The sequence below is a fragment of the Trypanosoma theileri genome, assembly GCF_002087225.1.
Source record: "Trypanosoma theileri isolate Edinburgh chromosome Unknown TM35_Tth_10_V1, whole genome shotgun sequence".
In the NCBI taxonomy this organism is placed as follows: Eukaryota; Euglenozoa; class Kinetoplastea; order Trypanosomatida; family Trypanosomatidae; genus Trypanosoma; species Trypanosoma theileri.
In genome coordinates this window covers 325,479-342,397 of record NW_021639852.1, presented here as the reverse complement: position 1 = coordinate 342,397, position 16,919 = coordinate 325,479, and the positions used below count along the sequence as shown (strand labels likewise).

At 40.9% G+C, this 16,919-nt stretch overlaps 1 protein-coding gene across 1 annotated transcript; it reads right to left on the bottom strand.

Moving 5' to 3' along the window:
- Positions 1 to 781: 781 nt before the first annotated feature.
- Positions 782 to 16,498, bottom strand: TM35_000102040 (uncharacterized protein; the record flags this gene model as incomplete). The annotated part of the gene is made up of 1 exon (XM_029024695.1): positions 782 to 16,498. One exon carries the CDS (start codon positions 16,496 to 16,498, stop codon positions 782 to 784), a length of 15,717 nt encoding a protein of 5,238 aa, XP_028884002.1.
- Between the last annotated feature and the right edge of the window lie 421 nt (positions 16,499 to 16,919).

The window sequence follows — 16,919 nt, the reverse complement described above, 5'->3', positions numbered from 1 at the left end:
TTTTTTTTTTTTTTCTTTTTTTTTTATACTCTTCGTTTAAGAACCACACTATTGCTCGTTCCATAGAGCCGAACCCCAATATACCAAGACGGTAGACTTACATTGTGCCAATGTCACCTTATAGTCTTTTCTCTCCACTTCTTTTTTTCTTTTTTCTCCCCCTTTTTTTTTTTTTTGCACCTATCATTGAAGTACATCAACACGCACACAGAACAATAAATTAGTAATAAAATAAACGAACTGTTTTTTTATTTTATTTTATATTTTTGCAAGCATATACACACAATAAACTAAACATATATATAACAGACTGATTCCTATCGAATCATTTTATTTCCATTATTTTCTTTTTTCTCGCTCATTACACCTTTGGCAATTGTTGTAATAGTGCTGACATCATCATCAGAAACAGCAAAAGCAATATCTGTATGGAGAAGTACGTGCGTCTTGTAAAGACTCTTCTCTCTCTCAATTCATCATTAGAATCCTCTTTCTTTTTTTTTTCTTTATTCGCGTTCGCAGGGACTTTGTATTTTTATTTTTATTATTATTTCTTTTTTTTTTTTTTTTCCTTTTTCACCCCATCGGTTAAATCAAACGTCACCACCCATTTCAACAACACCAAACGACAAGAAGGAAAGAAATAAAGAAAAAAAAGAAGAAAACAAAAACCCACAAATCATAACATTTCCTCCTTTCCTTTTCTCTCTCCTTGCTTTTTTTTTTTTCTTCTTCTGCTCCTTCTTCTTTATTTTTTTTAAAAAAAAAAACTCTTTTTTTTTTAGGAGGAGGGGGATATCGACGTCCTTCGCGCTGTGCGTTTCCAGCAGCGGCGGCGTATATTCGCCGATCCCTCATTCTCCCGCGGCACCATTTCCCACCCGTCCGCATCCCCGCCGGTGTTTGTCCACGCGGAGGTCCACGTCCACCCCTTTGGGAGCTCCATCTCCGTCTTGCGGGGCTGCGGCCGCCCACGGCTGTCCTGCCAGGCCGCGTAGCCGGCGGGGAGAAAACGACTGCTCCATCCAATGATGGGCACCTTCGACTCGTATTCATACACCACCACTACAGAGTCCGGCACCGCAGAGGTATCCTTCTCTTGTTGTTGTTGCTGCTGTTGCTGTTGTTGTTGTTGTTGTTGTTCCAATGATGAGAAAAGAGATGAGTGAGAGCGTTGTTGTTGTTGTTGTTGTTGTTGTTCCAATCCTCCCTCTTCGGTGGTGGTGGTGGTTTCTGTTCCTTTCTTTACTTGAGTGGCTGTTGAAGTTGTTGTTGTTGTTGTAGAATCGGTTATTAACACCCTCTGACCCTTCTTTAACCCTGTGGTTGTTGTAGTGTCTGTAGAGATGGCAGTTGTGGGTGTGTCTGTTGTAATGGTGGTTTTACTCTTCTCTGTAGTTAATTGTTGTAGAAGCTTCACTACATGTGAGGATGGTGCTGGTTTCAGTGGTACAATCCAACGTCTTCTTCTTACCCGTGCGGTTGGCATCTGCACACTTGTATAGATTCCATAATACTTATTACTAAATCGCCATCCTTCCACATTGGTATCATAGAGTTCCAATTGCCAAGCATCTGATTTCACACCGTATGTTTGTTGTATTTGTTCCTTCTTGCATGGATACCATTGTGGACCATCTGTAGCGATAAACCCTTCATGCACCCATCGTGAGCCATTATACTGTCCACGTTCATACTCATATACAGAGACAATACTCTGATACTCCGCTACAGCACCCATTACATAAAAATCTCGTCTATTTCGCATTCGCTTAACATCTGGAATGTAATTCTCATCACAGAGTGAAGCCACTGTACCAGTGGCGCGGGAAACATCAGACAATAATCCCGCCATTGGGTTCGCCACGATGCCGAGAAGTCCCATTCCAACGCCCTTCATGAGACCCGCAGCGCCGGACTCCGCCGCGCCCTCCATTGGCCGCGTCACCACACCCGTCACTCCACTTGTGAGTCCACGCAAAAGTCCACCGCCGCCACTACTGCCGCCACCACCACTACTGCCGGATCCCCGCATATCTCTATTGTTATTGCCCGTATTGCCAGCGGCGGCGTTAATAAGACCAGCCCCAGCACGGGCGAGATTTGACATGGCACCAAAACCACCACCCACAACATCTGTTAATAAAGAAGAAGAGCCACTTGCCAGTCCCATCGCAAAGGCTTTGGGAGATGTGGAGAGACCCGCAATGGGTTCACGGAAGAATTTCATGGCCCCACTGCCTACACCAGAGGCAAGTTTAATAGGTGCACCAATTAAAGGTAAGGAAGAAGCATATTGAAAGAGAAGTCCTCGAATTTCATTACGAATACCATCAAGATAAGATTGCATAACCCATTGTAAAAGGAGACCCGCACTGCTGGTACGTTTTTGCATAACAATACCAGGCATAGCTATCTTTACATCTTCACAAGAGGCTACCATCATCGATACAAGTGCCGCCGTACGACTTTGCATTTGTTCTCGAATAAAATCATGACCTTCTTCCTCTCGTGCAAACCAAAGACGTACCACAAGTGGATTTACTACCAAACGATCCATAATAACACGTGTATCCATAATACCCACTCTTAATGGAGCCATTTCAAAAAGTTCTTCATCTGTTGGGGCACTTTGTCGAGGAGGTTCCTCTTTTGAGAGGTTGGAAGCAAATAAAACCAAAGCAATAAGTATATTATCAGATAAACGAATGGCTAATGGAACAATATCAAGACGTAATTCATCCACATATAATAGTGACTTTACAGGTACAATAGTTCTTTCAATATATGCAGAAATCCAAGGAGCATCTTCTGCAGAACGAATAGGGAATAAAGTAACTTCAAAAACGGGTTTAATCTCTGTCTGATTATCCACCTGAAAATTTTTGATAGAAAATCTTATCACCTCTTTACCTCCTTGTCGATTAAAATGTAAACGTGTATCACTAAATGCTGCAAAAACAATTTCCTTATCAGTTCTTACCATAGATAAAGAGAAAAAAACTATATTAATCACAACATCAAGTGGAGGTTGTGGTACAGGTTGATAGGTACGTATTTCTCCCATCATTCCCATAAATGTAGAACTAATCTCTACTATTTGTTGTCCAAATGGTCCAAGAGTTACACTGTATGTAAGGCCCAAAGCATTAGATGCTTCGTGTGGTGTAATACGCTGTTGAAAATTAAATTCCACAAATGCAGCAGTATGTACATCTTCCTTCTTGGATCTATTAGAACTTTCCAACTCTTTATTATCCTTGCCTTCATGAACTTCTTCTCTAGCTACATCCCCAACCATACTAACAGAAAGAGTCTTACTTGCATTTGTAATAGTAGTAGAAGTAGCAGTTGTAGCAATACTACCCATACTAGCAGTACTTGTTGTAGTGAGAAGATGTTCTTTTGCAAAGGAAACACGTGTACGAGAAGCATTACTATGTGCATCTAATACAAAAGGCGTCGAACATCCCGGTTTAACTCTGGCAATAAGACGTCCATGTGTATCATGTAATTCCATAGCCTTATTGGTTCGGTTAATCACAATATAGGGTGGGACTACAGGATCCTGTATAGTAACAAAGGTGTATGGAGGGTCAAGTACCACCGCAATCTCAACATGCACATCCCCACCCTCCGTATCCAGACCATCATGTACACCATGAGCCACCACTAATGTATCGTGGATTTCCTCTAAACTTACAGGATCGCCGCGAGCAGGGGTATGGGCTGTTTGCAAGACAAAGGCATTATATCCAATCTCCGGAGTACACTTGGGGGATACAAAGAATGGCACAACGGAGTTTGGTGGGACTAATTGAGCGCTTTCAGTAGAACACACAAACTTGGGTTTGGCCAATGAAGATGAGACTGTACTAGTAGGAGGACGACCAGAACCTTGTGTTCCACTATTACTTCCCATTCCAGTAGTATTAGTAGTAGTAGTAACAGTAGTAGTAGTAGTAGATGATTGTTGTTGTTGTATAATTGCGGGTACGGCTAGTGCAATGTAAAGTGGTCTTGGTGTACGATTCGCTAACATCCATCGTGGTACAATAGTGACAAAGTTCGTTCCATACATATCCACTTGTGTAAAGTGAATGAGATGAAATACCATATTCTTACTACTATCTTTTGCGCTTGTTAAGTTTTTATTTTCAAGTGTCACTACACCACGACCTTGTACATGTAATGGAAGAGCAGCTCCATACAAGTCCGCAACACCTAATTTAACGAAAAATTCATTCGTATTTACTTCTGTTGGAGAGGCAATATATGGATTTTGCATATTCTTTGGTAAATATCCAAAATTGGTCCCTTTTCTCGATATCACTTCCCCAGAGACATTACATTCCCACACCATTAAATCTAATGGTGTAAAGTTTACAATAGAGTAGGGTGTATGAAAGAGAATGGTATTACCCATTTGCCTTACACCAACCCGCATTTCTACTTCTCTCTTTTCACCTCCATACAGTACCACACGTGAAGTCCGACGGGTAATTAATATCCCACGAGGTGTACTGTACACAGCAGGTACACCAACCCGATCTCCTAGTTCTTTAATTTCATCGTGTTGGGATTGTTGATGTATCTCAAGATAAAAGAGGGCATCTTCTAAAGTCATCTCACCAAGAAAAACATCTGCCATTTGATTAGGTTCCACTACGGCATTGTATATAGACTTCTTCCCATTAGGGTTCGTGATATTCACAAATAAACCATATGGAAGATTATTTTGAATACAGAGTTGAGGTTCAATAGAGATAAGAAATACAGGTATACCAGCACATACACCATTCTGTTGTTCATTCGTTCTTACCACAAAAGAATGACCATCTTTCCTTAAGTTATTACAGATAAGTGTTGTGAGTGTACTATTTAACAGCATACTAAGTGTAGGTGTGGTCTTGGATTCCGACATAACGGCAGTAGTGTAATCATCATCTCCATGAGAGTGCATAGGTCGTATTTGTAATTTTTCTTCTAATTTGAAGTTTGGAGAAAAGTAATAACGTTCTTTTGGGGCCACAGGTGCTTCTCCTTTTAAAATCTCCATAAAGACACTGACTTTGTTTTCAAAACAAATAATGGAATTCGTAAAATGGACTGGATAACAACGTAAACGTACCACACGATGTAAATGATAAGAACCTTCACTACGCATGAGTTCCACTTCTACTTCCACCATCATACCAGTACTACGAAGATATAATGGACATTTTACCCAATCAACGGTTACATGATCATCCATAGTGTTATTATTATTATTATTATTATTATTATTATTACTACCACTTCGTCGAATTGTGCAACAAGTTGAACTGGTTGCAAACTCTAATGTACCTCCACGAGGACCCACGACATTTCCATCAACTTCTATACAATCACTAAAGTAATTTTGTACCATAATAAGAGCAGCAATAGTTTCGCTCTCTACTTCTGTAGAAACTGCTTTGATCTTACTAGTATCACTACTAGTAACAGTGGTTTCTGGTTTTGCTATCATAGTTTCATCAGATGTATTCGTCGCATGTTCTTCTTTTTCTTCTTCTCCAGTAGCAGCAGCAGCAGCAGCAGAAGTTTGAACTAGTGATTTATCTTTTTTAGATTCTACATTCTCTTCACCAACAATACTTTTACGTGCATTCAAACGGATCTTTTGGCGTAGTTGTTTCTGTAACTTTGATGTCGCGGAAAAGTCTTCTACAATTTGTAAAAACAATCGAATATTATCAGGAGATAAAACGTAATCCAGACGTTCCACTTTAATCCAATAAGAAGACTTTGTACCGGTTTCAGAAACATTACCACCAATCGTCGCTTCCAATCGTTCCACTAATGGTTCCCAGACTGCCGCATTATGATTTAAATTGCGTACTTTGAATTTTAATTGAATTTGAAATTCCTTCTCTGTAGACACGGAAGCCACAATACCACTGGAGGAATATAATTGGATCATCCCACCATGATGGCCCATCACCACTAAATCCACTAATGGCACTTCAAGCCGAATATCCGTCGCGGGAAGTGTATTTCTACCCGTACAGCATTTATAACAGAGAACCCCAGTAGCAACCATCGTATCCGTATTTCCAGCAGTAGAATCTAAACCATTATTATTATTATTATTATTACTATTATTATTATTACTACTACTACTATTATTAGCCCCAACCGTAGCACTAGCATTAGCACCAGTCGTAGTAGTTGAAGAAGTATTAACAGTAGTCGTCGTAATACTAGTACTCGTGGTCGTAATAACTGTTTGATATTCTTCACGTTCTCGAAGAAACGCATTCATATGTCCACAATAACGACATTCACCAGCATGAGCTACAGTCACGAGTGGACGGAATTCATCATCTTCAAGTTGTATTTGCGGTGGACGTCGCTGTGAAGCCAAATCTTCCACAAAAGCCGTCATAAAATCTTTTCCAAGTTCCACAAAAGAACGTAAAAGAGCCATACGAACACATAACTCTAATGTACTTAGTGTAGCAGAAACACACATCGTATCTACACCTGAAATACTAAAATCCAAGTTTGTAGGGAGTAAAGTACCTTCATCCTTTTCACCGGTATGAACATTCAAAAGACGCAGATTGGAGGCACGTTGTGTGGCTATTCCATTTTCTATTTCCTGTGTGAAGAGCAAGTTTGCAGACATAATCACTGTAACTGCAACTTCTTCCACTTCTTCTGACATGGCTCGCAATCTAATTTCATCACAGTGAACAGAAACAACGGTTCGAGTTTCTTCTTCCGTGAAAAAGGATGATAGCATTGGTGTTGTAGTTGTAGGAGCAGATAAAGCCAGTCCATACGGTGGAGATACAGCTCCTTGCCGTTGTTGTTGTTGTTGTTGTTGTTGTTGAGATTGTTGTTGAGATTGGTGCTTTGTGGAAAAGGTTGGAGATGTTACGGTGACTTTACTCTGTGAGGCGAGACTAGAGTCCATTCCGCCTTTACTCCGTCTGCGCAGATCCCGCATTCCCTGCGTCTGTGCCCGATCACAATAGGCCCATTTATCAATTACACAAGAGTCTCCCGTTACGAGCATCGCATTAAGGCCAAAACTTACAAATGAACTTAATGTATATAAACCAGGTACCACAATGGTGCCATTTACAATGGTGAGATGACAATTATCGTCAAGTACAATTTGTGCACTTGGGGCCCCTGTAAGTGAAAGTTTGTGTTGATTTAAATCTAATTTATAGCAACAGCGTGTTCGACTTGCGGTGGTGAGAATATGGCTTCCATCTAATACGAGATCTGAATCTAATACATGCAACTCTGTTGTCAATCGGCAAACAGGAATAGGCACAAGTGGGATACGGAGTACTTTCGTACAAATAGGACCATAGAGAACATCACGTGTATCCAGTAACATTAAGGGTGAGAGTGAGAGTCGAACAGATGACATTTTAACATCCGCATTCGTCTCATTCACACGAACACCAGCAGTGGTATTGGTAGATGAAGTAACAAGCAGTTTTGTATTTTCCATAAGAAAAAGATCAGAACTTGTAGTGGTGGTGCTTTCAGCCACACGATGTCGCAACATAATGGTTTCCAAATTAATTTTTGTTTCACTTGAAATACTACCAGTTTTATTATTCGTTCCACTGATGACATTATTGCTGCTGCTGCTGTTATTATTATTATTACTGTTACTGTTACTGTTGTTATTGTTGTTGTTATTATTGCCTCCAGAAGACTTTGAAGAGTGTTCAATGTTACATTTACCAATATCTAGTTTGAAAATACCCTCAATATCCACTTCAAATCGCTGCATAATTGCTGTAAACTTCATAATTCCTATTCCACTTGATGTTGTTGAGGTTGAGGTCTCACCCATTCCCCCTCCTGTTATGGTACTATTACCACTAAATGGCTGAGTAGCCAGAGATGCGAGTTGCGGTTTTCTTTTCATCGTTGTATTTAGTGAAAGAGAATTTGTGATGGGTGTAGCCACACTGGCGGCACTTGCAACTCCCTCTTGATGTCCTCCACTCGCCACCTGCGAAGTAGAAGAGGCCATAAACATCATATTATCTCCATATGGAGAAACAGGACCGGAGAAACGAAAAGCACCCACTACATCTAGTAGATAACTTAATTGTTCCTGTGATAGTTTAGCGGTAAGGGTCGGGATCGTAAGAGAGATATTCATAACATCTACAGAAGGTGTAGTCTCCGTAATAGTAGTAGTCGTAGTAGTAGTAGTGGTAATAGTAGTAGTAGTAATAACAGTAGGAGGAGTAAGATCTCCAATAGAACGTGAGAGATTAACTTCAATACAGTTATTATGAGTAAATACAACGGTTCCCAAGACATTTAATAACATTCGACTAATGGAGAGATGAAAGAGTTCCATATAATTATTATCAGAAGAAACTATTCCAGTTTCTGTTGATTCTATTTCCATTTTTGCTTCTTTTGTTGTTATCATTTCATTTCCTTTCATACAACAAATTTCATTTCGTATTTTAAAATCACCAGGAAATACTTCAATTACATTAGTAGAATGAACCGACTCCACCAACATGATAGTAGGACGTTTAAGGACCACCTCAATTTGTGTTAATTGTTGTCGTTCATGTACGGTTTGAGCCGTTTTATCGGCAACATAATCATATGCTTTTTCACGATTTACATCTGATATGTACCCCTTCACATCTGAGAGAACCTTTATAATAGCAGAGGTCACCTCTGGCACCAACACTACAGTCATTGAAGAGAGTTGACACTCTAATTTATGAGCATACATAGGGATGTTTATATTATTCCTACTGCTTTTGTGGTGGTTACTATTATGATCATCATCATCATTGTTATCATCATCATCATGACTCTTCTTATTTCTTGGTGGAAAAGTGAAAAATGAAATGGATATGACATTATCAGGTGTTTTCTGTGTCTTATTATCTTCGTTCGTATGAATAGGATAAACAATATCTGCATAACGGGTACTCTGTGAAAAGGTATCATGAAGTGTAATCCAACCCACAGAAACTGAGAGAGAACTAGAGGCATCTGTGTATGAACACCAATCCAATGTTGAATTTGTCATGTTGGCAGAAAATATATCACGATCACCTTGAACGGCAATGGCATCTGAATGGTTTAGCGAAACACGAATACGATTCGTAAGAAGAGGAGTAAAACCACCAGAAGTAGAATCTTTATTATTATTATCATTATTATCATTACTGTTTATTTCAGTATGAGTCTTTGATGTTTTGGTGGCTACGGTATGTGCGGTGGGGAGTGGTGGTGGGAGTTGTATAGAGAGAAGTACATTCAGAAGACTTCCTACCGCCCTGGGAATAAGCATAAAGCGTATATCTCCAAGATCTACAGATGTTGTTTTATCTGCAACGGAGAAGAGAACTGTAATGGCGGCATCACCCACCGATTGTAAGAGTTGACGTTTTGTAAAGTGTTCCATCATGCTAAGAGATCGTACTGTCATGTGAACATTTCCAGTTGGTGCCACTTCCACATTTAATTCACTAAGTGAGGCGGTGTGTACGTTAATCCCAACAACATCATACATGGCAAGTACAACACCTTCTGCTTGGAATCGTATGATTCGATTAGATGTTCCTTCTACTTGTGAGACTTCTTCTTCTTCTTCATGTTTCTCCTGTTTTACTTTATTTACTTCTTCCTGTTGTTTTGTTTCTACTACTCCTCTTGTTGTTGTTGTTGTTGCTGTTTGTGTATCCATCTCTTTACTATTGTGTTCAATAGGGGCCATAAGGTTTCGTTGCAGTACCCATAAGAGTTTCTCTATTTCTGCAGGATGAAGAAGGGCAGTGGTGTTCTCCAGTACTGCCGATACATTCTCTTCCTTTCCTTTCATAATATAAGAGAAACGCAAGGCTGATCTCTCTAACATATCTGGAATAGAAAAATCATTTAATTTGGCAGAAACCACACAACTCCCATGACGTCTATCCAACTCAATAGTGGATCGCATTACTCCAAGATGTGCCTCAATATTACGTGATTTATTTGAAAGCTCTTGGGCATCACCAGCGAATATAATACGGGGTTGTCGCCAAAGTAAATGTAATGAAAAGGTTCCATTCTGCACCATCTCCTCTGCCGCCCGTGCCAATCGTTCACGATGTCCACGCATAACTCCCAAGTTGGATATCTTCGCAATTGGCTGATCAGGGCCTGTACAGTAATCCACCAATTGCATGATGAGAGGAACTGAACACAATGCGGCCAATTCACCCAACGCCAGTGTTACTTTCTGTCGGCCCGCCTCGGAATCAAAGGAACACCACACCGTAAGAATATCACCAGACGCCGCAACGGCTGTAGCGGCTGCAGCAATCGTAGCAGTTGCAGTGGCGGTTGTTGGCAGTGGCGGTAATGTTGGATTGTTTAGATTCATACTGGTGGCCGGTACATTAATGATGGGAACAGACATTCCGGGAAGCACCATCGTGGGAATCGCCCCACTACTACCACCGCAAATACCAACATTACCCGTAGTTGTAGTTGTAGTAGTCATCGGTAATCCACAAGTTCCGGTGATATTTCCACCACCGCCACCTCCACCACCACCTCCTCCTCCTATTGTGGTGGAAATCGTATCCATTCCACCGCATAATAAATCCTCATCCATACGGGAATCACATGTACTATGTTGTTTAAATAAAATACGTTCTCCACTGGCACAGTGACGTACGAGGAGATCCTGCATGCGTACCGTTACACTGGTATTACCAGAGAGTGTAATGACATCTACAAATAAGGATGTAATATCCGCTTCAATTAACTCCACACGTGATGTTGTTAAAAATGGTACCTTAACGGCACGTGTTGTAATTAAATAACGAAATCGTCTGGCTTCCACTGGAGTTTCACCTTTTACACCCGATTCCACTTCTTTTGTTTCCTCTTCTTTTCCTTTTTCTTCTTTCCCTATTGGTGGACTTGTCATCATTGGCTCTAGTGCCTGCATAACCGCCTCATTGCAGACAAAGTCATACACAGACAACCATTGATCCGATATCGCAAAACGATGGAGAGTGAAATCCACCACAAGTGTTGGAACGCCAAGTAATTCCGCCCCCGCAGTGCCGGGTGAAGTTCCAGCACTAGACACATCACTATCCAATGATTCCCGCGCAGCCACAGTGGCAGCGGAACGTACACCAAAACTCTTTTGAAGAATACCACGCGTTGTAAGAACATGTCGTAATTCCACACGACTCTCACCACATAAAAGCATTGTAGCACTTCGTTTCTCTTTATACATATCGTACAGTGCTAGTTGTGTCCAGCGCATATGCATATCATTACCAGATGCCAGAATTTGAAATGCCAATCCATTGCCTTCTAAGCGGAAACGTGCACTCTTGCTAACTTCATCTAAAAGTGAAACACAAACACGGGATGCACGCCAGGTTACACATATTTCATCACTACGTACACCTTTTGATGTATCCCTTCTTTCTTCGTCTACTGATACCGATTCACCTATTACAGCTGGCATTACATGTGAATGAGACTCTACAAGTGTGGATGCTAGTAAAGGGGATAAGGGTGATGTGGCCATGGATTCTTGTTCCTTATGATGATCCTGTTTCTCTTCTTCTTCTTCTTCTTCTTCTTCTCGTGGTAGTAGTTGTGATTGTTGTTGTGGTTGTTGCTGTGGTTGTGGGGGTGGGGGTGGCATACGTGTAAGGTTACCAACTGCAAGACGACAAAGTTCGACAACATCATTTTCTGTAATATTAAGTGTTAAATCATCACCACGTAAATCTACACGAAGAGGATCATCAGAGATTGGATCCAGTGGAGTTTTAACAGATATATCAAGTGTTGTTGTCGGCATCAGAATATGTGGTTTTACTCCTTCAGATGATTCTTCTTCTTCTTCTGCTGCTGCTGTTGTTGTTGTTGATTTACTCAAGTAATCACGTAGAAAACGAATCTCACGAAGTGAAATATTCATCGTTTGTTGTCCCTCAGCAGCCAGTAAACTACTTTGTACCGCAACATGATCAACAGAGACATGGAATTGTTCACCACTATCTGTGCGAACATCAATAGGAAGAACAAAGAAAAGATCACGGGCAAAAACACGTAGACTTGTTAAAAGTTTTGGTGACTGGACAGCTTCCATTTGTGAGGATATAATCATATGTGATGGTGATGATGGTGAGGTTGTTGCTGGTACTAGAAATGATCGTGGTGGTCGTGATAATGATGATAGTGGTTTTGGACCTTTTTTTATAGTAGCTTCCCTATCATAACGTGGTCGATTGGTTAAATCGGCTACGCGCGAAAAGAGACCATTGGTAAAGTACTGTGTTAACGTCATAATACTATGCATATCAAGAAGTACCGCACTGGAACTCATCTCAACTTCCACAAAAGTAGAAAATCCCAACTCTGATGCATTCATTAAACATCGCTTGCCACTACTATCCGTTTCAAAAATAGGTTCCACCGGTCTACTAGTGCGATAGGCAAATGTGATGTGTTCATGATTATCAGAATTAACAGGAGGAAAACTTGCGGTTCCAAATTCCTGTGTTGAGACAGGATTCAATGGTGATAAGGGTAACGAAAATGGTGAAGGTGAAGATGATTTTACCTGTTGTGTTGGTGGTAAAGAAAGTAATAAACCAGAGGCTACAGAAGTTGCTGTTGCTGTTGATATTGTTGTTCTTCTTCTTATTTCTTCTGCCTCTGTTTCTGCTTCTGCTCCTCCTTCTATTATGGTTGATTGGGATGGGGCTCGGTATTGTAAAATAAGACGATTTGCAGGAGAGACATTGTGTTCCTCTGATAATGACAACGTCACCTGCTGAACCCCACCACTTACCTCCATCGTAACAGTATTCTTTTTAAGTGAAAGCGTTACTTCTCTAAAGGAGGCGTGAGCAAAAAGATAATCCTTTTCTTCTTGTGATTCTTCTTGATGACGATGATGATCCATCAGTTCTACTGTAGCTGTACCAGCAATATGAAGTGAGAGTTGTGCTACCGGTGTATCATGTCTAGAATCAATATCTTCTTGACACTTTTTATTTTGTTGTTGTGCTTGTTCACACATCACTCGAATAGGAGTACCTTTCACATTTAGTGAAGAACCAGTGAGACGACGCAACATGGGTGAAAGGGTTACCCGTTCCATTGGCATTGGAGTTGGTGTGGTTGTAACCAAGTTCACAATATCCATAAGTGTTTCCAGTAGTTGAATACATGGTGTACCAAGACGAAAAGTAATGGATGGTTCTAATAATACTTGTACCTTTACTGGTGACTCTGGTGCTGTCTTTATCTTACAATGAATCTTAGTAGCACTGAGAATAAGATGATCTGGATCTCGTGCATCTCGGCAGTAAGGACGTTCAAGCATCATCTCTACCTTTGTTTGTATTGTTCCCATATGTAATCTTACGGTAGCCGCACTAAAGGCTAAAGTAAAGCGGGGATCTTCCAATGGATGTTGTGTAATAGCGTTATCTTCAAATATTACTATACCCACTTCCTTTAATGTCATATCCAATCGCAAATACCGAAAGTCTTCTCGTGATTTACTAGCAAGTGATGGAGAAGCTGGACTCACTTCACCAGATTCGGATTCCACTCCTGCAACTACAGATGTTGTTCCTGTTCTTCCACTACATCTTATTGTATTTGAGAGATGTGATTGTGAATAGGAAGCAAGCTCACCTACGCTTACCGCAAGTGATCCCATCCTTTCTCCTCCATTTTGTATAGTGGTCTCTTCTAGTGAGGATGCCAATACATCATCACTGTACAGAGCGTCATTATTATGAAGGAATAAGAGCCAACTCTCTACCATATTTGACAGAATGTATGCCTGACTAAGAGAACAACCCAGATGTAATGCTGGAACTTCCATTCGAACAATAAATCGTTCACGATTTTCAATACTATCATCAATAAGGTGTAATACTTCTGCTGAAAAAGCTACTTCAGGAACGAACATAAATCCCGTACCTGGTCGATTTAGAGCCATTTCTACAGGTGCTAATTCCACATAAAAATTTGCAAAAGTTGCTGTACTAGAATAATACAACATATCTTCAGTTGCATCATTAAGATGTGTAGTCGCCAAACGTCTTTGTTTCTCTGTTTCTGTTAATGGTTGGGTATCATATTTTACGTGTCCAAGAGAAACTGCTAAAGCTGGCTCATCTGCAGAACCTCGTAATGTTTTTGGTAATATAATATGAGGTGCGGCAGCATCTACACTAATTTTAAAACTTTTTGAACGGGCCATGGCAAGACGAAGTTCTGTAGAGGCAGCTTGACCAACTGTTGCGGCAATAGCTTTAGTTCTTTCCACAATAGCACCAAGATCAATACCTTGTGGAATCTCAAAGAAACGAAATATACTATCAAGAGTAGGTGGATCTGCTATAATACGAAGAGGTAAAAGACGAAGATCCATAACAAAATCCAAATGTGTATCTTGTAAAGGTTGTTCTATTGGATTAAATGCGGCATTACATTCCAGTAATGGAGTATCCTGCAAGAATGAAGATCTTTGACCCTGACTTTCTTGTGTATATTGCATTTCCTGTCCATGTTGTTTTCGTACATCTACAAATTGCATAGGTAGTCCTTCAATTAGTGATGGATGTAAAGACATTGAACCATCATCTATAACTGGGTTTGATAAGGTCAAATTATCTGTGACGAATCGGAACTGAATCGAGTTGGGTGCATTAAATGTCTTCACATTTGTTGCCAACTTATGCAGTTTCAACGTGGTAGCCTCTGCTCTGGATATATCGGCAGAAACACACAACATAGCCATATCAAACTGTGCGTCCAACCAACAGTACGACTTGGGAAGTTGTCCCTTCCCTCCTCCTTCTCCTTCTCCTTCTTCTTCTTCTGGGTGTTTGGGGTCTATTCCGTAGGCCCGCTGAAGCTCCTCAATGGCGAGTTCCTCCTCGCGGGCCTCCTTCGGATCGCGATCGCCCCGCCGCCTCCACCACCCCCATCCCCAACCGCCGTCCCTCCCGCCCCCGCCGCCGCCGGCTGCTGCGGAGGCCTCGTGGTCCTTCCGCTTCAGTTGAATGGCCGTCGCCAGTTGCGTGTAGACATAACGGCGGCCGGCAATCATGTCGGGCACTGTCATGAAGCGCGTGATGAAGCGGTAGGCCCGCTGCTTCTCCGCTGACATCTCCGACTTGCGCACCACATCGCGGTAGAGCACGTGGTAGTCCACCATGCAAACTTCTGAAATACGCTGGAGAAGTCGCTCACGACGGGGGGCTCCAGCAATCGCACGTACGGCATTAATAGCATAGCGCCACCAGACGGCAGCATGATTCATCACAGGCACATTAGGACGTCGAGAGAGGACCTCATTAAAACTATTCCAATTACTTAAAAGTGAAACAGTTCGTATGAGAGTCAAATATTGGGCACGGTTAAACCTTGCTATAACGGTATTCAATTGCATACGTATAGAAAGATACGGTTCATGTAATAATTGTTGAATGTATTTTTTTAAAACCAAATTTGCATCTACATGTCCTTTAATAGGTCCAAAAATTGTAGAAACACGTACATCTCCCGTTTCCAGACGATCTCGCATAGCTTTATACCAAACGGACATATCTGTCATATTAGAAATAAAGTGATCTTGTGAGTTTAACATCTCACATCGCAGTGGATCATCACAATAGAATTGCATACCTTCAAATTCCAATCGTTTTGAAACACGTTGAAGTCCAGAAGGATCAACAAATACTGCCTCTCCAGTGGCTGTATCAATTGTCTGCAATCGGACACCACCAAGAATAGCACCCATTATAGTTTTTGTAGATTCATCTTCGTAACGAATATGCACACTTCGAACTTTCACGACGATATTGTTGATAACAAGTTCCCCAAGTCGGGAAAAATACCCTCCCTTTTCGCTTGCAGTAGTTAAAGGTGATGATGAAGCACCTGTATCGGTAGCCTCACCAGCCCCTCCACTGTTATTATTACTAGTATTAGTAGCAGTGGCATTAGATTCCTTCATGCGTTTTCGTTCCGCTTCAAACTGTTCTAATTGACGTTCTTTGTACGCTGCCTGTGCGTCTAGTTTAGCAGCTTTACTCAACACTACATTACGACATTCTGTATTTCCACGTACACATATAAAGAGTTCATCCACCTCTATCACCACCGGTTTCGAACGCATTTGAGTAAATGGTACCACAATATTTACACTTTTGCATATACCACGTTGCAAATTCAACGGTAAACGCTTACTTGTGTTTCCCGCAGCAGAAGCTGCCGTTCCTACATTATCACTGCTGCTAGAATCTCCATCTAGCAGGGCGTCAAGGAGAGTCGGTTTTAGGACAAGATCCTTAAGAAATGCCTTACCATTCCAAAGGTCAACACTGAGCTGCTTTGAGTCAATATTCTCCGCATACTTGGAGAGATATGGTACAATAATAGCGGTTAGATACTTTTCGAGCATTCTGTAGAGAAGCAAATTTGTGTGTAGATTTCTTTTGATCTTATTTGATCTATGTATTTCTGATGTGTTTCGTAGTTTGTATATGGGTTTGGTTTCTTATTTGCTTTAATACGTATCGCGTGTCGTCCAAATAATAATAATAATAATTTCCGTAATAAACTCACACACAAAAAACCTCCACAGAGAAGCACACACAGACACACACCCTTTTTTGTTTTTCTTCTTACCCTTCTTTACACTTTTCTTTATATTGCTTTCTTTTCCCCAACTTGACTACTATTATTTTCTGTTTTCTTTTTTTTCCTTTTCTTTCTTCTTTGGATGTTGGTTCTGGTGGTGACGCTATATGTATAGGTGTGTACTTCTTCTTACCTTTCCTCCCCTTACCTTTTTTCTTTTTGGCTTGTTTTTTTTTTTTTTT